Source organism: Falco cherrug, chromosome 6 (genome assembly GCF_023634085.1).
Source record: "Falco cherrug isolate bFalChe1 chromosome 6, bFalChe1.pri, whole genome shotgun sequence".
In the NCBI taxonomy this organism is placed as follows: Eukaryota; Metazoa; Chordata; class Aves; order Falconiformes; family Falconidae; genus Falco; species Falco cherrug.
Window position 1 is genome coordinate 57,019,249 of NC_073702.1, and position 25,518 is coordinate 57,044,766.

At 37.3% G+C, this 25,518-nt stretch overlaps 1 protein-coding gene across 6 annotated transcripts in view; it reads left to right on the top strand.

Moving 5' to 3' along the window:
- Positions 1–25,518, top strand: part of PTPRK (protein tyrosine phosphatase receptor type K) — a 412,555-nt gene that overhangs the window by 371,594 nt on the left and 15,443 nt on the right. Inside the window, exons 14-23 of one of the 6 annotated variants that reach the window (XM_055713989.1) lie at positions 3,436–3,574; positions 10,441–10,601; positions 12,733–12,768; positions 17,059–17,243; positions 19,005–19,092; positions 19,891–19,967; positions 20,162–20,179; positions 22,580–22,616; positions 24,312–24,409; positions 25,128–25,244. In XM_055713989.1, coding sequence (XP_055569964.1) covers positions 3,436–3,574; positions 10,441–10,601; positions 12,733–12,768; positions 17,059–17,243; positions 19,005–19,092; positions 19,891–19,967; positions 20,162–20,179; positions 22,580–22,616; positions 24,312–24,409; positions 25,128–25,244 — 956 coding nt within the window. The remainder of the gene's footprint in view (positions 1–3,435; positions 3,575–10,440; positions 10,602–12,732; positions 12,769–17,058; positions 17,244–19,004; positions 19,093–19,890; positions 19,968–20,161; positions 20,180–22,579; positions 22,617–24,311; positions 24,410–25,127; positions 25,245–25,518) is intronic. The other 5 variants (XM_055713990.1, XM_055713991.1, XM_055713992.1 and 2 more) reach the window with 5 other exon arrangements.

Sequence of the window (25,518 nt, forward strand, 5' to 3'; positions counted from 1 at the left end):
TGTGTAAGCTCACACCTGCATACTACAATACACTTTGAACTATCAAAATTAAAACACAAGTAATATCAGATACTTTCAAATTCATAAGTTTTGTTAAATGGTTCTGTGCTACATTCAATGGCTTCCTCAAGATAATATACTTTATTGCATACAGTGCACATATACATAAATAATAGATTACAGTGTGATTTATACCTGTAATTGCTGTTGTATAGTCCCCATATGTAACATTTAGTCTAGAGAATGCATATATTATCGGTTGCTGGAAACATACATACAATAATCCTGGCTTCATTTAAGTCAACAACAATTTTTCTGTTGCTAGTAGGGAGAGTGGTAGTGTTTTGCCCATAGAGTTTAGCATTTCAGATATAGGAGGCTCAACTACTGGTTATGCACTTGCTTAGTCTATGACTACTCAATATAATTTTTCTCCACTAATTTAGGACTCTATGGTATGTTTCTAGTGGGCACCAGCTTTATCTCATAAGCAACGTTAAAGTTCATAGAATGAGTTACTGTCTCTTGTAAGGAACCGAGCAAAAATGGACAAGCAGGTTATATCCTCCTGTCTTTTCACCGTTGTTCTAAAAACTTGGTCAGAGCGCTGCATTTTGAACAGTTACTGGTAATGCAAACTCAATAATTTCTCACAGAATACATGATAAAGCACCAGTGCCTAAGTTAGGTGAATAACTCCCTCAGTAACCTTTCCTTCAGATTTTCTGAGAAGTGTATAGTTGTTCCTCTAAAGTAACTTTTCTGAATGAAATAAGATTGTGAGTAGCCAAGCAATAATTTTAAACACGACTCTGAGAAGCACTTGCATTGCAGCTTGCTCTATCAAGTAGTAGGGTCCTATTTTTCTCCCGGGAAGTGAGAGACAGGTCTCTCATTCTTTCCTTTCTGCTCCCATCTCTCACTAATGCTCCTGTGAAAATACCACCGTCCTGATCAAGGCTCAAAGGCTGTACTTTTGGATGTATTTTTGAGTTTTCAACTTTTGAAGCGCATCTTCAGGTCACATCCAATCCTTGTGATTTGTATTTTGAAGTCTCTCAAAGACCTGGCCTTAAATCTCCATCCACTCAACTAAATCTCTTGCTTGAGCCTTAGTTATTTTGCAGCTTGAGCAGTTCTTACCTTTGCTAGGTCAGAGCTACCCAACTGTGCTCACATTGTACTCATGGTGATTCCACACAGTGACTATCCCACTCCTGCATGTTCCCCTCTCCACCCTTCCTTGTCCTTGCTTTTTCTCAGTACCCCATGTAGCAAATGTGAGGTTTTTTTCCCATTGGCATATAAAGCCATTTATATTTTAGCTTCGACTGGTCTTTTGACTTGACTGATTGGCCTTTTGGCTTTACTGCTCATCAAATGTTCATTCGTATTTGTCACATCCAGCCCAGCTAATAGTAGACTGGGAGTTGATTCATTTTTTAAGCATTAGGAATCTCAAACACCTTCTTCTTCCAGTTCCATCTCAAAAGTCATCCCCCTCATTTCCTTTGTTAGTGTCATATGTGTATCTTTACATTAATTGTGGCTTATGTGTGAATGTGTGGTGTGTATGCAACTACACATGCACACACCACTTACCTGATCCTGACGCTTACCCCTAGACATTTTAACAACACACATAATAATAATTAAAAATAATAATAATATATATAGTATTGAATCCATGCATGTTATGTATGCAAGTGTGTGTGCAGGCACATATTTACACAAAGGAGGAAGCATTTACTATTTCTCAGCAGATAGTTCAAGCCTTAGTGGAGAGGGATGATTATGATGATGAAGTCTTATGATGATGATTAAGTTTTATGATTAAAGCACTGCCTGATCTCTCACTGTCTGCCTAGCTCTTGCATGGGTGTCTGGAAGAGAGCACGTTCCTGACTCAGAAGGTTGTTCTGTGGGTAAATTGTTAGTAAGTGGTTCAGACACTGCTGAGATGAGAGGTACAGAAACAAGTAATAAAGAGTGATTTTTAAACAGTAGCATGATCCTTTCCTCAAAAGATGATATGGGTTCCTGCATATGGAACCTGAATAGAAACAGTCTGAGTAACACAGTTAAAACCAGAATGTATTAGATACCAGTTACCGCTGGTACTGACTACACTGGCTTTCTGAAAGGCCTATGGAACAGGTTTTCAGGGGATCAGTAGTGTGTTTCTATGGTGTGGCTTCACCTCAGTTTTTGTTCTGCATTTTTTTGGTGGTCTGTTCAGAAGCATCCTAGTTTCAGAGTAAAGGACATTTTCTGTGTAACGACATAGGCAGGATGATACCAACATCTTGTAGCTACTCCACATGCAGCTGCTGTGAGGGGGGAGAGGTTAAGTGGCATGTGCTGCATGCTGGTGGAAAGTGAGGGGAGAAGGGTCAGAGGGAAAGCAAGCACATGTACCCATCTATGCTTGTGAGCAGGGGAAAGGCAAAATGCTAAGCCACAGCCTTAGAAAGTAAGAACTAGAGAACTGAAGAGCCGTTTCCTGTCTTACAAGTAAACAACTCATGTGATTTTACCCCCGGCTGAAACCTATTTATATTTTCTGATGTTTTTGCCAGGCCTGGAAACCCCCATGTTCCTGATCCTTTGTACACCAGGCTGTGATGCAGAGAGGTGCAGACTGAACGGCTGTGCGTTTCCATAAATATTCCATAAATATTCTGTTTTCCTCTCTGCTGTAACCTGTGGCCTCAGCCCACTCAGCTGTGTTGCGGAGTGGTTCCATCTCTGTGTAGAACAGCAATTTTTAATTATTTTTTTTTTTCAGGGCCTATAACCAGAAATAAAACTACTGCTGACTTTAGGCTTGGCGTTGTGGATAACCTTATTTGGAGAATCAAAATTCCCAGTAGAATGCAAATCTCAGGCCAGATGCTGTGAGGTGAATTAATATACAAGGGTGGACTGAAACTGAGTGAAGGAGAGAAGGACTAAAGTTTAGAGTGCCGGCTGTGGCTTGGAAAAGAGAGTTTAATTTACTGTTTGTGAGTTAATTTCACTAGTCAGTGTTAAATACTCGGTATTTAGTATGTGAAAAAATAACATTAAAGGAAGTAATGGTGATTTAGTTGATAGTATCTGCTTTGTCTTCTGCTTTGTAATACAGTAACTTGTTTGGAAATGCAGGTGCATATACACCTGCGTTCATGAAGTTTTATATATATGTATATGCACCTGTATACACACATATGTAGTCATATACTTGGTGTTGAAAATGTATGGCACAGATTGAAATTTATAGTGTGTCTATATACATATGTGTACATGTATAAACACATGATATATGTATCTGTATCCTGGCTACTGTATTAAAACACCCATGTGTTTGGAAATTATCTGGAAATTATCACCAATTATGATATTCTTGTCTCTAGTGCTTACACATTTAAGCAATTTCTTTTTTGATTCGTTTAGCAGCAGCAACAGAAGAACCTGAGGTGATTCCAGATCCAGCTAAACAAACGGATCGAGTGGTGAAAATAGCAGGAATAAGTGCTGGAATTCTGGTATTCATCCTACTTCTCCTTGTTGTTGTATTGATCGTCAAAAAAAGGTAAGAAAATGATCTGTGCTGATCCCTCTTTTTTTTTTTTTTTTTCCCCTCCATATCAAACAATAACTAAATGGGTATTTTTTACAGGTCTTTAAAAATAAAAGTTTCAGATCCGGTAGCTTACATCAGTTTTTGTATGAGTTCTTTGTGTTTCATGTTGGTTTTGCTGTGATTCTTATGATGGATTTAAAGAGAGGATTTCTTTGTGTTTGGGCTCCAGTAGCAATACATTTTCTCATACTGACTTATTTCCAAGTAGTTTTAAGTTGCAGTTGGAAGAATATACAGAATATTAAAGTGGGTGGTGTTGAAATTCATGGAGTTGTTTGGTTGTTTTTTGTTTGTTTTTTTTTTTAAAGCAAAGCAAGAAAGAATAACTTATGGCACTTTTCATGTTGTAATCAATTTAATGAATTTGATTTTCTATATGCAGCTCTAACAAGTCATTTGTATCTGTATGTTATCCAACTTGCAAAATAATGTAATTTTATACCTCTATTTATGCTCTTGTAAACCTGGAGTTTTTCCTTAAAAGTCATACCACATCACTGTAAAATTATCTAGCGACTCCTTAGTGCATGAAATTGTTTGGAAGTGTATTAATTTGAATGAATTTTAATTTTTTCAGTGCTTTCTTAGACAGTAAGCAATATCGCCATCTTCTGGCGTTGTACAATGCTAACTCCGCATGCCAATGCTCCTACCTATAGTAAATTGTGCTACCCTATTGCTCAGTTTTTAAGTCTCGACTTCTCAGTGGTTGCAACTCTTTTAACCTGGCATGAAAGTTCATCATATGGCTCCATAAATCCGTAGTTATAGCACTGAAACCAATTCGTCTCTTTCTGTGCCCTCCCCTCCCTGACGGGTCCCCTTCACAGAGCACAAGCTGCTTTCTCTTGGGTAGAATGAGATCTTTGTCTTCCAGTGGTGTGTGCATTGCGTTCCCTTGCCTTTTGCAGAAGTCTTAATGAAAAGTGTATTTGTAAATGTTGCAAATGTTCCTCTGAAACGCAGCTCGCTAGTATTTTTAAAGATTAAAAAAAAAAATTAGAATTGTGCCTAAGATCATTCTATATGTTATAATTACTGGTTTGCATTAGATTTTTTTAATTTATTGCCTCTTTACAATTATTCCTGGAGATATATAACTTGGAGGAGAAACGTCTGCATTAGAAACATTAGGTATGCTTATAGTGTTCTGTGTTAGTTAGCTACATATGTGATTTTTCCCAAAAGTGCTTTTACTTTTCTCTGTTGTTTACCTCTGTGATTGAGAATTAACACATATGCAAAAGGTCCAACTCATCATATACAAAAAAGACATACAGTCAGACAATTTTCTTTATTTACACAATTTTTGAAAAACAACAAAAAAAATGGTTTTCAGCTTTTAGGAAGAAATCTCTATTTTATAGCTTTATTGCAAGATATGTGCTGGGAAGTACCATCTTCTCAGTGCGTGTTGCAGTGGTCCCGTTATTTTTAATAGAAGACTCTGTGTGTGTGCACGTATGTGTGTGTGAGAGAGAGACTGTCTACCACTACGTAATGTCGGTCACTTCCAGATGGGATTGACTAGTTTTGCAGGCAACAACAACAACAAAAGCTTTAAATTCAATGTGTTCATTTTTCCTATCCTTTTTACCTCTTGCATTCAGAGTCCTTTATACTCGTACTTTCACTATTGAATTGTTTGATGTAAGTAAGTTAATGACGTCCATGAAATGATATTTTAAAATTTCCCCTTTTTCCCCCTTCCCTCCTGAACCTGTGAAGGCAGTACCCTCTTAGGAATGATACTTGATCACCATTCTAAAGCAGATAACATTTCTAAACTCCTGTACTATTTTATATTCAAAATAGGTCAGAAATTAACCTGTTTAATGAATCTTTAATGTTTGGCAATTTTTCATCATGATAGTTTAATTGGTTGTCTATTGCGTATGTTATAGGTGTGCCATTCTCCCTTCCTCACCTCCCTCCACTTAGGGGAAGTGGGCAAGTTTGTTTTTTTTAATATCAGGTTTAGTCAAGGTCTCTTACAAAAAGCGTAGAAAACCTTTGTATACCCGAGTTAATTCAGTCCATCTAGTGAATCAGGGCAATTCATGTCACAAAGCCAGGAACAGCTGTAAAAACCCTGACACATTCACACATACATAAGCACACTTCACTTAGTTGTGGTGGGACTGAAAACCGATCCGTTTGAATCATCTTCTGTAGTGTACATATTTAGTGATCCATTATGTAGTATCCCTTTTGGTATCTGAATTGACCACAGCTTATTACATGGAAAAGTCGATAAAACAATGGTTTCCGCATTTTCATTGGTTTATTAAAACGTATGCACAGCCATCACTATCTCAAACTGATTAAATGCCAACATTACATTTTATTGAAAAATGGAGTGCTAAGCAGTTTTGTTCATGAGCTTGAGATGTTTTAGGCTTTGCCTGATCATTTTGTACAAATTGGTTTGAAGTTTTCCCAAATGAAGCTCTTAACAGCTCTTACAGAGTTTTACTGGAGTAATCAAACCAGCTAAGAAAAGGGATACTGCATCTTTAACAAGCAATGCCATTTTTATTTTCAAAGTCATTGTTGGACTATTGCCAAATGTCCTTCATTTCCTTCCATTTGTTTACGTTCCATGTTTTTAATGCTTAGCATGACTACATCAGCATTTCCAATTGTAAGATTTTAAAATAGAAAGCATATGTTTGCATTCAGGAAATGTGTGGTATATATGTCAGTACACACATATCTGTTGTAAATGTGCATTCTTTAAAATGTGTGTACTCATATAGCTACACATAGTACACATACAAACATATATGTATACACCTGTGTACCGATAAAGATGTTAAAATGAATGACCTAAAATTTGTTTCCTGATTAAACGTATTTATTAATGGAATCTTTAGTTTTTGTAACTGAAAAGTAAAAAGCCTATTTACTGCACAAGATTTGTACACAGCTGTTCATTTGTCATGACATCTAGGTGGTAATCACTATATTATGCTGAAGTGCATGTTGAAAATACACAATCCATTTAATTTTCAAAATTTTTTGCAATAAATGAAATCTCAGCATGTAATTTTCTCAAGTGATCTTTCTAAAAAACAAATCATTTTTATATGCTAGTGTATTTTTTTTTAATTGCATGGCAAAGTAAGGCTAGTTTGTGCATGAGCAAGTTGAAATGCTAACCAAAGAAACATAATTTTTTCAATTTTTTTTTTTTTTAAATGCACATTTCTCTGCTTTATTGAATGTGACAGAGTCACGCTTTTCATTCACCATTGCTTCTCTTTTTCCACTGTCTGTGATTTGCTTGCCAGGAGGAGCTACTATTCTTACTCCTACTATCTGTAAGTAGAATATGGGTGACTTACTATTTTACATGTTTTAAAGATGCAGTATCCCTTTTTAAAAAAGAAAAAACAGTCTCTATAATTTTCCTGAACTTTTATTGATACTTTTCTTTATCCTCAGGCTTGAAAAATTGCTTGTATCATTGTTCATGTTATTCTTACCCTGTTTTTTTTTAAAGGGATATTGTATTTCTAACTGTATATTGAGACTTTTGCTTTTTGCTACAGTTCTTCCCATAACTATCATTTTACTTTATTGTAATCATAATTTATTTGCGTTATGATTCACAGTGACACATCACACTACAGAAAAAAACTCTTTTCCCATTTCCTGGCTAGGGAACTGTGCTCGTAAATCACAAATTGTTCTTTCCTAACATATCAGCTCAGGAGTGATCCTATGCACTACTTCTCCTACGCGGATCGTAGACAGATGCCAAACCTTTAAAAAATAGGTCTGTGCCCTACAAGTGACAGAGCAACCCATCTGCCTCTGCACTACCAACCTTTTTTTTTATTCAGAGAAATATTTTTTGTGAAGTGGTCTGCATTTGTTGTTTGTGAGGTGCTTTGCATATACATTTTAAAGTGTGGATCTTTATGACATTGGTTTGCACGAGCAAAACTGACTTTTTTTTATACATCTTGACCAAGTGAGTTTTTGTGAGGTCTGCAGCAGTTTTGGCTGTGCTTGAGCAAAGGAGTTACACACGTTCTTAATTTTAAATAAATGCATAAAGCCCTTGACTTCAGAGGGGATCTAAGAGTGTACTCAAGTGCCTTGATGAACTGGTGGTGTCTGATGATGCTTTTCCACATTTTTAAGCAGATTAGTTGACTTCTTTAAACAAACTTAAAATAAAATATTTTAAAAAAAAAAGCTAAGCTGGCTTAGCTATCTGCCATTCTCCAGCTTATTGTGATAAATTATAATTTCCTTGTTAAATTTGCTTCAGCTCAAGATAATTAACCGCACGGTTTCATCCTATGATGGAGCACTTTTCCCCTCCAGCTCCCACTGAAACACCCACCTGCACAGGTTCACCCAACTGGATCCTTTAGCAGATAATGAGAATCATTTAAGCTTTCTGTCAGCCTCGAGTACTTTAACCTAACCATTTGCTTAACTATCATGAAGCATAGATTGTATGTGCCTTTGGCTGAGTGAGGAAAGGAAAAAGAAGTCAAACCCCGAGGGAGCCTGGTGCTGTTGAACAATAAAGCTGTCCTCCCATTTCGCAGCAGCTTTGGGTTGCGGTGCTACAGCACAATGGGCCCTTTTAGGAGTTGAAGCAGAGCATAAGAAACTAGCTACTGTAATAAGCTAATCGCTTGAAAGTCTTAATAGCTGTTGATCTATTTAGCATAGCTAGCAAGTTCGATTACAAATTGATGCTTCAAAGTAAGGCTTAATATAGTCAAGAGATGAGATGTAATAGTCTTTTGTTCCATTTCTGAGGTGGCTAGAAAAAGGTGATCTTTAGTGTATAGAGACTGAAATACTTTGAAGTATAGTGACTGAAAGGCTTTGAAACTTAAAAAACCAGTTTGAACTAGCAATGCCGGTTTTGTGAAAGCTTTGATAGTATTGGGAACGAGTTATAAAGCTCAAGCAGTTTCACTTCTGGAAGTTCTGATGGTCTTCATTTGTTTGACCAGAGTATTGTTTTAAACCAGCTTTTCTTAAGTAATCTTTGGAGTAAGTTTATAAAATAAAGCATTTTAGTGAGGGCATCCCACTGTCACTGTTGGTTTTTTTTCAGTTCTTACTGAACAGCTGATACACACAGAACCCTCATGCATACCACAAGGGTTTGATAAAAAAAAAAGATAGTTATAGAGACCACCTTTGGGATTTTTGTAGTGAGGGCATTATTGAGTAGTAATTTTCCAACTAATCAATTTGTAAATGGGGAGGGGGGGGAAGTGGGGGGTGGAGTGGACAGTAGACAGGACAACAACATAAGGAGATGAGTCTGGTGAAAGAATCTTTGTTATTTTCCAAAGTGCTTTGTCCCTCTATATCCAACTTTGTGGTCCCTTACTGTGAGCCAAGACTATTAAGAAACAGTCCTCTAACATTTTCTTAAATATGAAACAACATGAAGTGTTCCTGCCCTAGAGAGTGGTGTAGGTCTTTTCTGGTAGATGTTCCCAAGACTTAACAGGTAAATGGATGGGTAATTTACACTAATATTCCTCTTATCTACTATTAGAATGCAGTACAGAATATCAAAAGTTATTGGAGAATAGAGGAAGAACAAGCAGTCTGTTTAGTCAGAAAAACGTAAGATAAAAACTGTCTAAAGAGTTAACAGGACATTTGATGATATTTTATGCAGAAAAAGCTTGTGAAGCTAAGCTATGGTTTAAACATACATTTTCAAGAACCCGGTATTTTCAATGATGATTGTGCCTCTCCCACTTGGTGTCAGATTTATCCAAATAAGCAGGTTGGCTACCGACTATATTGCAGTCACAACTTCAGATGAAAACAAGGAGATTTCAGAACAGTCTAATATATGTCAGAGGTTCCTGCAGAACCAAGGTGCACTTCATGCTGCTCTGCATACTTCTTATTACTTGAGATATATGCTTTAAGAGGAGTAGACTTTAACTGATAATTAAAATATATTATCTGCTTCCGTCTGACTTTTGGAGACAGTGAAAATCACTTCAAGTTCTTTGTCAAAAGGAAAGCATAAAGATATATTTCTGAAGCGTGCACTTTAAGGGCATTGGCTGTTAATTTGGGGATTTAGTCATACAGATTAGGTTGCTGTTTAACTGTGATACATTCAGAGTGTAAGACTGTTAATGTCAAAATTTAAGATGTTCCCAACTGCATGCAAGGATGGAGTAGTGAGGAGGTGTGTGTTCATTTTTTAAAGAACCAAAGTTTAGTGTCGGGAACAAAGTATGGTATCATGTTGTATCTTGTGTACTGAATGGGAAGAACAACTTTTAACATAAAAGGTAATATGAATCCGTATTAAATAATTATGTTTCTTTTGTTATTTCATAGAGGTTTTGCCTAACAAAGTAATTCAGAAGGTTAAATAATTTCTTCCTAACAAGGCAAGCAAGGGGAATGAATTATCCATTTATGAAATCAAAACATGATTTAAATGGAGATGGTTGATAAAACTGCATGCGCAGATGCTTGTTATTTATCATTTCAGTTAAAATGTAATTATATTCTGTAATTTGTTTATATTAGTGTAATTACACTGCAGGAAAAAAAAATATCACCAGGGTACAGAAGCTAGCACTTCTATTACAGCATTTGTGTATGTACAGAAAACACACAATTGTGACTTTTTCATAGCAGGGTGCGGAGTTTTATCAATTTCACTCTGGAAAAGTTGTACACAGGAAAATCAGCCAAATTTTTCAGTCACTCAGGATTGTAGATAATGATTACTGTAGACATCAATGTTCATCAAATATTAAGGTGGTTTGGGTGTTTGTTTTTTTTTGGCTGGGCAGCAAACTTGCAAAGAAGCGCAAGGATGCCATGGGGACCACCCGCCAGGAGATGACACACATGGTGAATGCAATGGATCGGAGTTACGCTGACCAGAGCACCCTGCATGCAGAGGATCCCCTTTCAATCACATTTATGGACTCTCATAACTTCAGCCCCAGATGTAAGTATGACAGTGGCAGATTTTCTGGAGTGCAGGTGAATTTGGAAACATGGAAAACAATTATACTCTTTAAGGAAAATTATTGTAAGCTCCAGGTTTTCTAGAAACACTGGTAAACCCACAGGTTGAGTAGAGATGTTCTTATGTTATCCTTATTGGTATGTGACCAATTATTTAAATGTTTACATGTACTTCAGTATGCATTGATACATGTCCTAGGGAAAATATTACACCTCTAGAGTATCTCAATTAAAATCTGAAATTGAGTTTTCCATCATGAGGATTTTTAATACCAACATGTGAAATATTACAACATAACACCATGTCTGCAATGAATAATAATATGAAGTCCAAATTAATTTCTTTCTTTTGGCAGTAAGAATGTTATAACAGAAGGAAACATTGACAATTTTCATTGCTGTTTGTGAAGTTTAGGAACAAGCTTGTTAATGTATCTGCAAATTTGCTCTATATTTGTATCCCTTTTTTGTAGATTTTCCAACTGTCTGGTTTTTACAAAGTTTGGCAGTTTGGATTGCTGACTGTTAAGTGTCTGAATTATAACTAGCACTGTCCAGTATGCTTGCCTGCTAGCATCTGCACTGTGCCTTGCACAAAGACAAGATACTCCACTGGCAGACTCTAAATATCTCAAAACTAGTGTGTTTTGATTTAACAAAGGGACACAGTTCTGCCATGGAGCTGGCGGGAAGCTGACCTTCTCAGAGCCACATGGCCTTGTGGCTTGGCTTCAAACAGATCTGGGCAGCTTGAGCCGCTTCTGAATTGCCATCTTTTGGGAATGGCACTCCATCTCCCTTCTCTTGCCTCCCAATACTGCTTACCATGCTTGAGCAGAATAAACCCCTTAAGGCTCTTAAGTTCTTTCCTGATTGTTATAAGGGAAATGGATTTTGGAGGAGGATTTATTGCTCAGTTTATTGAAGCTTACCAAACTGTGGTGCGCTAACATTTTAAGTGTCTCGTAACCAATTATAAATAGGAGTTTAATATCAGCCGGTGAGTTTTTCTCCACAGTTTTGGCTGGAGTCATTTGAAAGTTCTCCGAAGTTTGATGTCTTATTGGTGTTGAAATTTGTGGAGGCAGGTTTGCAAAGACAGCTTGTTTTGGACTAAGTTATGGTGAATCCCAGGGAAAGTACCCATCAGGAACCTACAGGGCTATTAGTGAGCCCTGGCTGCCAGGCACTTGGACAGTTTTCCAAGTAGCCTGACGTGATGTCAAGAGCCCATGAGCCCCAGCCACCACAGCTGTCCTAGTTGGTTGGCAAAGAAGTATGGCATCACTGTTTTCCAGTATCTGATTTTTTGGGTGTTGGAGGATTCAGTCCTGACCATCATCTGTGCTGAAGCAAAGAACCTTCCAAGCTTACGGAGTTTCCTGCTATGCAACAAACTTCTAGACAGATTGCTTGAGAACGGGAGCTCAGTTTTGTCACAGAGCTGTTGATATTTTAAATTTATGTTCCAGGTTGGAACAAAAACAAATTTTGGATTCTGCCATTTCCTGCCCAAAACTACATTTGTCTCTGCACAGTTCTAGTGATAACTTAATTCTATTAATTCTATTAATTTCATTTGAACATCTGCATCTCTATATCTGTAATTTTGCTCTACTCATTAAGAGTAATATCTTTGGCACTGCACATAAAAAAGCTATTAACTGTAAATATGTATATTTTTTTAATTACCTGAAGACTTTAAAGAAATACCATTCTCTTTTGAGATGAGCTATTCAAGTACATGAGAGAATGGGTTTAAAAATAAAGAGTTGGTTCTATGAAAGTGAATCTTTACTGTGAAGCAACCGAACTATAGTGAAAGAGGAGCCCTTTCATAAACTAAATTGCATGTAATGGATTCTTTATTTCATTTCAGTAAGAATCTCTTTGCCTTTATCATTACATTTCTGAAGTCCAAAATCATTGCCTTTCATTCCTCTTTTATTCAGGATGCTTTCTGGAACTGTGTATTCATTCTGTTTTCTGTTGTAACAAAATTAATGGGTTTTAGTTATCATTTGGTTATATTGTGAAGTATATTGGTTTTATTCATAAAAATACACAAATTGAGGGTAATGTATTTCTTCATGAGCTTTGTTTTCCTACAGTGCCCAATGATCCACTTGTGCCGACAGCTGTGTTAGGTGAGGACCCTAGTCCTTCATTATCCATTCCTGCATGAGTTTCATCTCCTTGCATGGCTGAACGTTGAAACAGCTTTTTTTTTTATGTAAGAGATAGCTATGCTGTTGTCAGGAAATAACTCTACACTCAGTTTATCAATTCAGAATTAAACTGACACTGCTTTTAGAATAAAAATTATTTTATGTTCTCATTAGGAAGTTTTTCCTAGTCCATGCTAACTGAAGAGTAAATAAGGAAATAGGTAAATGGAAAATACTAAAACTTTTCTCCCTAGAGCGTTCAAACTGAGTTCCAATGAACTGACATGTGAAACTAGACCTCTGTTGAGATACATAAAAATAAAATTCAGATCCTTATTAGCATTATTTGACACAGAAAGCTCAATTTTCTAATGAAGTAACAAGAATTAAAAGAAAAATAGAAAAGTGAAAAAATTCCATAATATCCAAGAAGAAACAACTTTGTAAATTCTGTACAAATATTCCCATATACCTATATTAATTACATATTTCAATTGACCTTAACTAGTAAGTTTTTCAGCTTGTGCCTACTTTAAAAAGAACCGATGTTGGGAGTGGCCAAGCTGCTTATTTCTGTTGCATCTACACTAAATGCATGTATTGGGTGGGGTTTAAAAAAAAAAAAATAAATACAAAGATAAAAGTATCATTTGTGCCCGAGTTCTTGGTTTGAGAAACACAATGTGCAGTACTGAGTTTCAGTCAGTTGCTGAGGTTGGTTTAGGATAAAAGACAAGTATCAAGAAGTGGACATAAATATAAACTAAAGCTGAAAATTAGATTCCTAGAAGTAAAGCTTAAAGGGACCTGAGGCAATTTAATCCCTCCTCTTTTTTTGAGATGAGACATTATATGTATAATGCGGACTCTTCCGGCAGTTGATTGTCTATTGTGTTTTAAAAATTCATAGTGAAGAGAATTCTGTTCTTGCAGTGGTATGTTCCAGTGCCTTACTTCTCCTAAGTAAAAATAAAATTCACATGCATATTAGTGTTAATGGGGACCCAAAGCTCAATTTTCTGAATATTAATTACTACTAAGTGGGTGTTACGACTGAGTATTAGCACTGCTCACTCCTAGTTTTTCCTAACTAGACTAATCTAGACTAAATCTTCTTTGCTATGGATTGAGACATTTGCTTTTGAGACACTCATAGAAAATATGGAGAACTGAGTCACTCTTGTCCTTTTAAAACAGTCTTTTAACCATCAAAAGGCTTATGTGTCCTCAGTTGTCTCTCTTCTAGTTGAGTTTAACTGAGTTCTTTCACTCGCGTCTTGTAGCTGACATTTTCTAAACTTGTTATCATTCTTTTCCTCTAAACACTTTCCAACTCATAGGTTGAATTTTTAAATAGTGGTGCCCCAAATCACATACAGTTCTTAGAAGTTGTTTCAATGCTGAGATGAATGGAATAGGTACCTCCATGCCCTACTTGTAGCGTTCCTGCTACCTGAACTGTATTTTGTCCTTTTTATTGCACTCATATTGCTGATTTGTATTGAGTTACCCGCTAAAATCCCAGTTATCATTACTCAGTCCATTACTCCATTTTGTAGTTATGTATTTGACTTCCCTTTCCTACATACAGTATGTTGCATTCACTGTTTAATGCACCTTGTTGAGTTTTGCATTGTCTCCCAAATAATCATGATAACTTTGAAATCTGATCCTGTACTTGTGAAGTGCGTGTGAGGCTTTACCACTCAGTGCCCTCTGCCCGTACTGTCAGGGCATTTTCTATCCCACTGTGCGAGCTGTGGGTAAAAATATTGATAAAAATATACCCAGGAGGAGTCTTTGCAGATCTTCATGTAAAGCGTCCTCTGAGACCAACAGCAAATTGCTATTTGTGAGTAGTCTTTGGTCTTTGTCAGGCTGGGTATACTCAGCATGTAAGAGATTTATCAAGTCATATTCTGCCCATTTCCTTTTGATAATGTTGCAAATGCCATTCTCTTGACTACAGTAGTGTCTTAGAAAGTTTATAACCATCAGAGCAGTTAGATGCTGGAGCCTTCCACTTTGGGTCCAAGGAAGCCTAACCAGGTGGTTTAAGAAGTTTATGAGGGGTGGTGGAATAGATGACTCTGAAAGAGCAAAGGGTTAGACTCAGTAATTCTGAATACTTACTGAAAGTAAATCAATGGATTTATAAAAAATGGATGTTTTCCTGAAGTTCTTCTAAGATCTTCTTGTCTCTTTTAGCTTCATTTCAGGCACTTACAAGCTACAGAGATACTATCTGGTGATACTTGTCAAGCTATTCCTAATAGCTCATTCAGGCTATAAGCATATTCCAAAGGTCAGTGTGTTGCCACTACATTGTGGCAGATGCAGATACAGGCAGCTGTGCACAGCAAGGGCAAGGAATTAATTGAAGAACATTTTAATAGTTCCTGTCTGCATTTCCATCTACTGGTAATGGTGTTTTGGGCATGACAGTCTCCTGGAATAAGCAGAACAATGCTAGTTGGAAGAAGTAATATTTTTCATGGCATGGACTGAAATAGTGGAGAGAAGTAGATGAGCTTTTGGACACACCACAGAGAAGGGGTTGGGTACCCACCTGCAATCTTGTTCCATTGGAACTAGACCATTCAGCCTACTCTATCTCCACATAGCTCTCACTTGGCCCAGCATCACCAAACAGTTTTCCTCTGTTTTATTTAGAGATGAACAAAATTTTATGGGCACTACATTGTAGAACATGTTATTTATATGAAGCTCTTATTTGTAGCTGTACCAGGTTCCTTTTTCTTCCTGTATAGGTTATTAATGCTACTTTCCATTCTGTGTACATTAGCACTAAGTTAGTATGACAATTTTGTTTTTCTCAACTCCCTGTCATTTCAGTGATGGCATAATAATGTGGCCCTTATATTTTTAAAATGGCTTTCATTGTTACCTATTGTGAAGCTTTAACAATTTTTAATGACATTTTTTTTAGTCATTTTCTAATATAGTCCTGAAATAAATTTCTTATGTTCTGTTCACTCACTGTTTTTTGCTGCTTCAATGGGTTAAAGTGCCTATTACTGGTAAGTATTCTGCGAGGAATGGGGAGAACTGCAAATCCTGAAGTAGTTTAGAATGTGTATGTTTTAATATGGGTTACACTACAATAAAAAGTGACTGCTGCATGCCACTCACATTATTAAGCAGTTTAGTGAGGCATGCATGTACTGAAATTAGCAACTTGTGTGACAGCTTAAAGAGTCTTTACTCCTAGTCTTTACTAGGAGATCTCATTTCAGAAAGCATTAATGGGGTTTGCATTTGGCGAACTGTAGAAAACACAACCCTTGAGGTGTTCATTTTTTTCCTAGAGTGTTTTACTTCCTAATCTGAATCCTTTGCAAGGAAGACGGTAGACTGATTTCAAAGAAGTGTAGGAGGGGTCAGCTATCCAATTCTAATTTCAGTAGGTACTTTCCAAAAAGGCTTCAATTAGATTTTTTTTTTATCTCTTTAAGTTCATTTGAACTGCTGATTGCTAATTTAAACAAACAAACAACACCCCCACCCCCCCCCAAAAAAAAAAAAAAAACCAACCAAAAAAAACCACAAACAAACACTGTTTCACAGAAAGGATTGACAAAATGTAATCACTTCATGCCGTTTTGACATTTGGTTTTGATAACAGGATTGGTGTAGCATAGGGCATTAGTAGATACTTCTTTGTTTATACAGAGCAAAAACTGCAGCTGAAATCAGCACACTCAACATTTTCATTTCTCTACTAAAATACCTGGGTTAAAATGACCACTCTGAAGTGCTGATTCGTCTTCCTAAATGGAGGTGGTGTTCTGAAGCAGTAACGCAATTGCTTCTCTTTTTTACTGGGATCTCAATTTACTGTTTGTTGGCTTCAGACAAATGATGTGCTGATACCACTACAGAGTTATTCTAATTTATTGTTTAAGGTGTAGTATTGCTGTTGATACATATTAGCTATTAAAAGAGTTACTTTAGGTGATAGAGGCTGGAGTTCCCATGTACATTAACGTCATAAAGTTTTGTAGCTTCAAATAAAATGCCCTTCAGACATCTTTATTGCGGGATGAAGGATTGCAAACTTTTGTATGTGTTTGCAGTTAAATTCCTTTATGTACTTCACAGTGTTTATGTGCTTGAGAGTAAGTGCTCTGCATTCTCAGAAATTAGACATGTTTTTGAAGGAAGACGTTGAAAATAGATGGTGATATGTGTAGCAGCAGGTGTTATTGCTCTGCAGGTACCTAACGCATTGATTTCTTGTGAATACAGATGAAAACCACAGTGCAACAGCAGAGTCCAGCCGGCTCCTGGATGTCCCTCGTTACCTCTGCGAAGGCACAGAATCCCCATACCAGACTGGGCAGCTGCACCCTGCCATCAGGGTGGCTGATCTCCTGCAGCATATTAACCTGATGAAGACCTCTGACAGCTATGGATTTAAAGAGGAGTATGAGGTGAGATCTTCAGTGGTGGATTTTTGCTAGGAAAAATCCCTTTGAAAGGGGCATCCTTTTGTTTGCATTGCATTGCAAAAGGATGCAACTAAATGTCATGGTTTTAAGTGAAAAACAGAGAAAAATAAGCAGGCATAAGATTCCTATGCATGTAACCCAAAAGTGAAATAGTGAAGTAGTCTAATGGTCTGAGCCTTTACAAATGCCTGGAGAAAGAACTACGTATGTTCCCTAGGGTATAAGAACATGTGCCCTGCTGAATTTTTTCAACATACTGTAAGAAGTTGCCACCCTTTTATTGCTGCTTTTTAGTTGAAATGCTGTAATTAGTTATGTGAGCTTTCTGAGCCACCTTCAGTGCAGATATCCTGGATTAGGTTAAAGATTTAACCTGGCTGGTTTTGCGCAAAGCACTGACTGGAAGCACTCTCATGATTTATTATAGCATCCCAGTAGGACAATACTGGGACTAAACTCCAGCTAAGAAGTAGTGAAAACATGCTGAGGGTAGTAACATCTTGGAAGTTCTAATTAGACCTGCCTGAGCATGTCTACTTACAACTTTAATGTTAAAATGAAGCAAAAAATTCCCTGCACGGGATGTAGAAGATGAGTACAGATTCATTTTGCTTCTGATCTCTGAATCTGTTGTGATTCTTTGGGATTAGAGTATCAGGCAGGACACACAGTAAAGATGGGAATGGTAATGGCAAGGTCACTTGCAATACAGCTAGGTTTAAAATGAGTTTTCTCTGAGTAAGTAATCTCTTCTGACTCAGTTTTCAACCTTCTCTCCTTTCTGCAGCTGTCTCTACTGTAACATAATCACTGGAATAAATAAATGTGTGGTTTTTAAAAGAATATTCTCTTTTCCTCTCTTTTACTTAAATACGCTTTGTTATGCTCTGCCTAACTTCAGGGCTGAGCCCAAGTGTCAACCAGTGCTGGGGGGAGGGTGGTCCCTGGTGCCACATCAGGTGCTTTCCTGCTTGCTGCTGCTTCTATTACCATATACGACATCTTTGCCCGGGCTTGGGCTTCTGAATGTACATTAAAGTTTTGTTTCCATGGCTACTGTGTACTTTCTGGAGGTAACTTACCCAGATCAGGATAAGAGAGCATCTGGAAGGAAAGAATAGCATAGACATGCAACAGCTGTACAATATCTACGGGCAATGAAGAAAAAGCCGAGGAGGAATAAAAGCTGCTTCTATCACTTCTGAGACTTCAAACTCTTAAGAAGGGTTTAAAAATGTAGAATAATTTTGCTAGTGGCCAGAGGGAGGGATATGAGGAAAACTAACATTAACAATAAACATTGGCAGAGTAGGCTTCCTGAGGGTTCTGTAGGAAGAAAAGCCATTTTACTAAGCAATATGAGGAAAGCAATGTAATGCTGTAGTAAGCAGGCTGTATATTATGGTGCCTTGTAAGAAAGGTGGTCGGTCTCCCTGTGCTTTCACAGCTTACTGTTGTTCCTCCATAGCAAGTATGTCCAAGCAAGTTTAGCCTTCCAGCGTTTCCAGGATTTGAAATCCCTCTGGAGTCCCTCAGTGACATGCCCATTTGACCTGTAGCAGTCAGAGGGAGAGGGCCTCCCTTCTTCTCTAGATACGTTTCTGCACCATGGTCCCGCCTGGGTGACCAGAGTGGACGAGCAAAGCTGAGCTGACTTTGTGGTAGGGCAGTTCTTTTAAACTGTTATTTTTGGAGATAAATTAATGGTCAGAATGTTTTCTTTCGGAACATTTTTATTTATAGAGTTTCTTTGAGGGGCAGTCAGCTTCTTGGGATGTCGCTAAGAAGGATCAAAACAGAACAAAGAACCGCTATGGAAACATTATAGCATGTGAGTATCGGTGTGCTTGGTTTGAGCGATATAGCTGTAGTCATGTGTTACTTGTGCCGTGTTCTCTCTTTCTTTACAAGTCTCCAGTGGCGTGCTGCTTAATACCCCAAGCGGACGAGGAGGACAGTGCCTTTTCCAGCATGTTTTTGTCCTTCACAGTTCAACTTTCTTCCTTTTATAACTCAGACTGAATTTCACATTTGCATCTCTGTTGTGCAAGCTGTGGTAAGCATGTTAACAGCGACAAGCTAGCACTCATTTGGATGTTAATTCTGTAATTCGCAATTTGTTACTGTTTTACAAATGCAATTGAACACGCAGGAATGAAGCTACCGGAGAAGTGCGTGTAGAGTTACCTCTTCATCAAATCCCAAGTGCATTGTTAACCTCTATGTTGTGACTTCCTTGGTTTTCTTATTGTCTCAGTATGAACTTATGCAGGCTGGGTCAGAAATAAGGAAACAGTAATCAGGATTTTTGTTTTTCTAGATTACCATCAGTGGAGCTGATGTTAAAAGGGACTTTGAGCAAGTAACCTGGTTTCTTTGTGTCTTTTTAACCATGTGTAACAGTGTGATACCTTTCAGGTAACTTAATGAAGTTTAGTGAATGTTTTTGAAGTAATTGGAGACCTCAGACAAACTGGTTCTTTGTAATTCTGTGTAAACGCTTACTACTTAAGGGTTGTAAATGGTGAGGTGCTTGTGCCAGCCGATTTTGCTTTTCTAGATGACTTACCGTAAAATCTTACTTAAAATCACACTTCAAAAAGGCACCGTAACCACTTGGTTTTTACAGATGACCACTCCAGGGTGATTTTGCAACCTGTTGAAGATGACCCATCTTCAGATTACATTAATGCCAACTACATAGATGTGAGTGGATTGCACAGCTTTCTCCCTCTCAATTTACCAGCTTCTCTATGTGAAACTATTGCATGTTATGCCTACAAAGTTATTGAAAGCTTTCTTTTATTAAGAACAAAATGTACACTTTCCTTGTTCTACGTCCTAGTACTCACTGACATTGTTGTGCTTTCTTTCACATCTGACTTTGGTTTGGGCTGTAGATTTGGCTGTACAGGGATGTAAGTACCACTATATGTGAATAACAGCATCCTATTGTAAATATGTAATATAGATATTGTAATTAATTAATTTCCTCTTCTATTTTTATCAGTTGATAACTATGCATGCCTCATCTAATTTCTCTCATCTGTTCCTTTAAAAATTTCCTTTTGTGTGAATATTTTTTGTATCTGTTTTGAAAAAATAATTTAGCCTTTTAACATAGCTCTGAATATTATTAGATATTGTTACATACCTCAGATGAACCTGTCTGTTAAAGAGAATTTGCTGTTTGCTTTTTTTTTTTTTATGATGATTTTGGCCACTAGCTTTTCTTTTCCCCTTCTCATTTATATGTGAGAAGCTGGATAGTGTGCTGTACTGTAGTTGTCTGAAAATGTACCTGTGAAGTAGTCTTAATATATGTTTGGCAAAAAGGGAAGGATGATGGCCTTTGGCAGGGGGGTGGTGTTTGTTTTTAACAATGATTTAGACAAACAATATTTAGCTGACGTTTCTCTTCAGGTGCTAATTTAGGTATTACAAAGTATATACACGTATATAGATAGATAAAAATATTTTAATTTAGTAGAAATTTCCTCATTACTGCAGAAAGCCTCTAAAGTTTGAAACTCCAGACTTTGATTAAAATAGAAATTAAATTATAAACTTAAAAAAAATTGGTATAAACAGGAAATCTGAACAAATTCTGCCAGGTGTTTTGATTAACAAAATACAACTTTTACCTAATTAACACCATAGAAATAAATAAATTGTTGTATTCAAAGTAATTCGAAAGATACTGGAATAGCCAGTACAAGCATTTCTAAAATACATGGCTTTGGTTACCTTTCCTTATAATTACACCTTACTAATTTTTCCTGTCCACTGTTAGTTGTTAAATTATTTAAGACCCTCTCAACTTTCCAGGATATAAGGATTTAGCTCCAGGTATATTGCTTTCTTTTTATTTCGATATTTTAACATGGCCATCTGTGTGAAGTGTTAGGCCTGTGATACTTTGCCTGGGGCCTTAAAAAAGAAAACTCTCCCAGATTTGTAATATATCCAGTACCTTGAGGATGTTGTTTCTCTTATTTAGGAGTGAATTTAATCTCATTATAACCAGACAGGAAAGCTACAAGTTAAAACTGGCACTTTGCAATTTTAAAGTGACACTTTTACCTTCTTCTGGAAAGCATTACTGAGTTTAAAACAGTGTAGCACAGGTTCCACTTGCATAATTTGAAGCTGGGACTTGATATTAAGGACTCCAGGAGAAATTTTTGAGCCATCTGATACAATTTTGGTCTCTTGTAAAGCCAAGAGTGAGATACTCAGAAGTTTTTTTTCATAAGCCCCAGAGGAAGGTGCTCTCACTCTAGATAGGATAATGAAGCAGTCTGTGGAAAAGGATATAAACTCCTTGGGTACATCGAAATCCTTCACTTTAATAGCGCCCTGTGAATACCAGGAATCCAAGGACTTGTGCTCCCCTGTAATATGATACTTGAATCAAGTGGCCTAATAAAACTGTAACCTAGAAAATAATTGGAGTTATTTCTTCACTATTTGCACATTGTTGAATTCTGTATTGTCTTCCCACCAGCAATACTCAAGTTTCCTTCCTCTTTGTAGCTAATGTTGCTGGCACTGGTCAAAATATATTCTGAATTATTTCCTCAAGGGCAGCAGCTTTGTGTCTTGTAGTTTGCATGCAGACAAGTAATGCTGTACAGTACCGATAGCACTACTAGAGACCCAACTAACTGGAAAGGTTTAGTTGTGTAGAGTAATCTATCTATATATGTATGTGTATATACTTCTGTGCATCATGTCCAGTATAACTGATGTGCACTTTGTGCAGTAGCACAAAATATTTTCAGAAGAATCCACTGCGGTAGGACCTCGATTCTGTACGCACACCGCAGTGTCCAGCTCTGTTCCCATTAGTTATGGCTCGAGTACATACCTCTTTGTGCCTTGCAATTGCTCTGTTTAGAAGAAAACAAAAGGTGTGTACTTTTCCATATCAAATAAGCTGGGAACACAGATGAACTATTGAGATAATTTGGTGGCAAAGACAAGTTTTACAAAATCTCAAATAATGTATTTGGCTGGGGAGAGAATATCAATAGAGAACTAATTTTTAGGCCCAAGGGACCCCTCTAGAATACTCCTTCCCGGTACACTGCAATGTCTGTTCAAGTCAGATGTTCTTATTTCCATTTTATCTGTTATCATTCAAACCTTTTCAGTATTAACCGTTTTTTTAGGTTTTGAGCTTCATGCTGCTCTTAAATATTGGTTTGTTCTAAAAATTTTGTCTAGAGATAAGAATTCTGTAGTACCGTTATGCTTGTATTTTCCCCTTTCTGTTAGTAATATGGTACTCAAACCAACTTACATTGCTGTTTTAGGGATATCAGAGACCAAGTCACTACATCGCAACCCAAGGTAAGAATCTGCCAGCGTGAAGTATTCTCGGTAGTGTCCAGCAGTGTTTTTGTAAAATGGAAGTAGATGAAAATAAAGCATATCCAATATTGTGAGTTGTCATCTTGTGTTATGGTAAATTAACATAGCATGTTCAGGTGGAATGTGAATAAATGCAAAAATAGCACTAATTTGTCATGTTGATTAGCTATTGAGCAATTCTTTCAGTGATAAATTCAGCTGAAAAAGACAGAAGCTACTACCATGATTTCCAGTTATGAAGATGAATAGAGAAAAGTGGCGTGTGGACAGAGAAGAGAACAGTTTCAAGCTGCCTTGAGGCATTTTTCTTTCCATATTACAATATGTTAGAGTATTGTTAGGGTTTAGTCCGGGATGCAGACAGTGAAGATAGTAATGATAAATTAAATGCTATCTGAGAAAATCTGGGTAAAGTAAGGCCAGAGAAAGACAAAGCCTCTTTGTAGGAAGAGGTGTGGAAAATCTTTATCATATAACATCTTGCTAATAAAAAGGGGAGTTAGAGGAAAAAATTGAATTTCTATGGAAATTATTCATTGTGTATTTCTGATAAAACTCCTCACTGAGGAAAAACAAATAGATTAGTCTAAGATTGCACTGAAATATCAAAGGCCATGAATTAAAGTAAAAATAACTAGATTTAGATGTGTCATTATTTGATCTGTGAGTATAATCAGACAGCTGGCTGGAAACATCCAGTTATTTGTGCCCTTGGTTGATTGTAGCTGCACACAGGAAAGACAAACTAAAGGCTTGTTTTAAAGCAGGATGCTCGAATTTCTGTCCACGTTTTTTTTATTTTTGTGTAAGAGCTGTCTAAACAGGTCTCTCTGTGGCAGTTAAGTCCACATTTGTATTTTATTTCTGGTTTACTATGTAAATCATTGCACATAATAGTGCGTAAAGGACGCAAAAATGTATTGCTGCTTTTGTATGCAGCCTTCGATCAAGCATAAGGAATATGGTTGAGTCTTCAGATGTGTGTTATATACAGTAATATTTATGCTGCTGCTGGACCATGGTCAGGGAGCTGTTTCTGAGATGAATGTAACAGGGTAAAAGCCTCTGTTACTCAATGGAATGTGTCTCATCTCTGCAGAAGAGCAGGAGGCAAAGCTTAAACAAGTGCTTCTTGTCTGCTTCACAGAAAAGTAGTTTAGTTTAAATGTCCTTCAGTGGGAAGTTTATGGCTCAGCACCTATTCATGCTTGTGCAATTTGATGGGAGCTAGATGGTAAGTGTGCCGGATCTGTACCACCGGCCCTCCTGACTGATGCTTCACCCCAGTGTGGGCATCTCCTCAGTGAACATCTGAAGAAACTCAAGCTCAACGCATTATATTTAACAAATGTAAAACAAACCTAGAAATGTGACTACAGATGTAGTCACACATTGCTGTGTCCTTGTAGTTTTCAAGCAATCTGGCATTTCGCTACATGAAACACGTGCTATTAATTTATTTCAAGTGGCAATTCTGTTAAACTAAGAAGATTCAGCATTGGTTAGCAATAACAATAGTCTGGAAACTTGCATAATGGAATGATGATGTGGTTTCATGAAGCTTTCATCTTTAAGCAAGTGTGTATCAGCTCTGTAAAGCACTGGATTTTATTTTTTGTGTTTGCTTTGACTGTTATTCTTTTGCAGAGCATTACCTGGAATCTTTTCTTACAGGTCCAGTTCATGAAACTGTGTATGACTTTTGGAGAATGATATGGCAGGAGCAATCAGCTTGTGTTGTCATGGTCACAAATTTAGTGGAAGTTGGGAGAGTAAGTTTTTGGTTTGATTTTCTTTTAAAGCTACAAACCTAAAAAACCTGTTGCCAAGACACACTATCAGCAGAATGTAGAAGAGTCTTGCTGAAAGACAACCCTGCATCCTGAGAGCAGGGGAAGGGGGACAGTCTAGACATTGTTGCAGTCGCAGTATTGTATAAAACCAAAGCTAACTTCTGAAATAGACTGGTGCTGTGTTGCTTTCATGAGTAGTGACAAATTGTCTGAATCCAAAATTCATATTTCAGCAAAATAGATTTTTATATTGTCACTCAAATGAGCAGAGTAAGTGGACTAGTGAGCAAATATCCTTCTATATCGGTGGCTAGAAATCAGCAAATTATTTACAGTTTAGCAGTAACACATCCCTCAGGGAGAAATATAAAGTGTCTGGGATTACTTGCAACAGTTTGATTGCTGATATGAAATGCATCCCAGTTTAACATAAGTGGAAATGTATTCCTAGCTCAGCACTAAAAAAAATATAAATGCTCATTTAGAAATGAATTTGACTTCTAAGTACAGCTGTGTAAAGCAGTGAAAACTCCTTTTAGCTAGCGCTTAACTTGACAGCACAGCCATTAGCCATGACAAGGTACACGAGTGCCTGGTCATTCTGGAAATAAATGTGGTGTAATGCAGTACGTGCAGTAGTGTATCCTCAAGCTTTTATTTTCCTTTGGTGTAAAATGCATTTCCGTTTTGTATTTAGGTCAAGTGTTACAAGTACTGGCCTGATGACACAGAAGTTTATGGGGACTTCAAAGTGACTTGTGTAGAGATGGAACCCCTTGCAGAGTATGTCGTCAGGACCTTCACTCTCGGAAGGGTGAGTACATTTTGAAAGGGCTCAGCAAAACACTATTCCCTGGTACCAAGGGGTATGGAGGAGGCTGTGCTCGCACGTGTTGCTGTACAATACCAAATGCCTCTTTCTGGTTAGCAGGTCCACAGTGTGTAGGCAGCCTTACCTCACCATGGGAGTGATGCATTGCATCAGCACTACCCAAGCATGTGTCTGACTGTGGGATTTTGAATTTCCCCAGAAATGTTATTGACTGCTACCCTCCCCTCTCTGTCTCCTCTTCTCTGTAGCCACACTT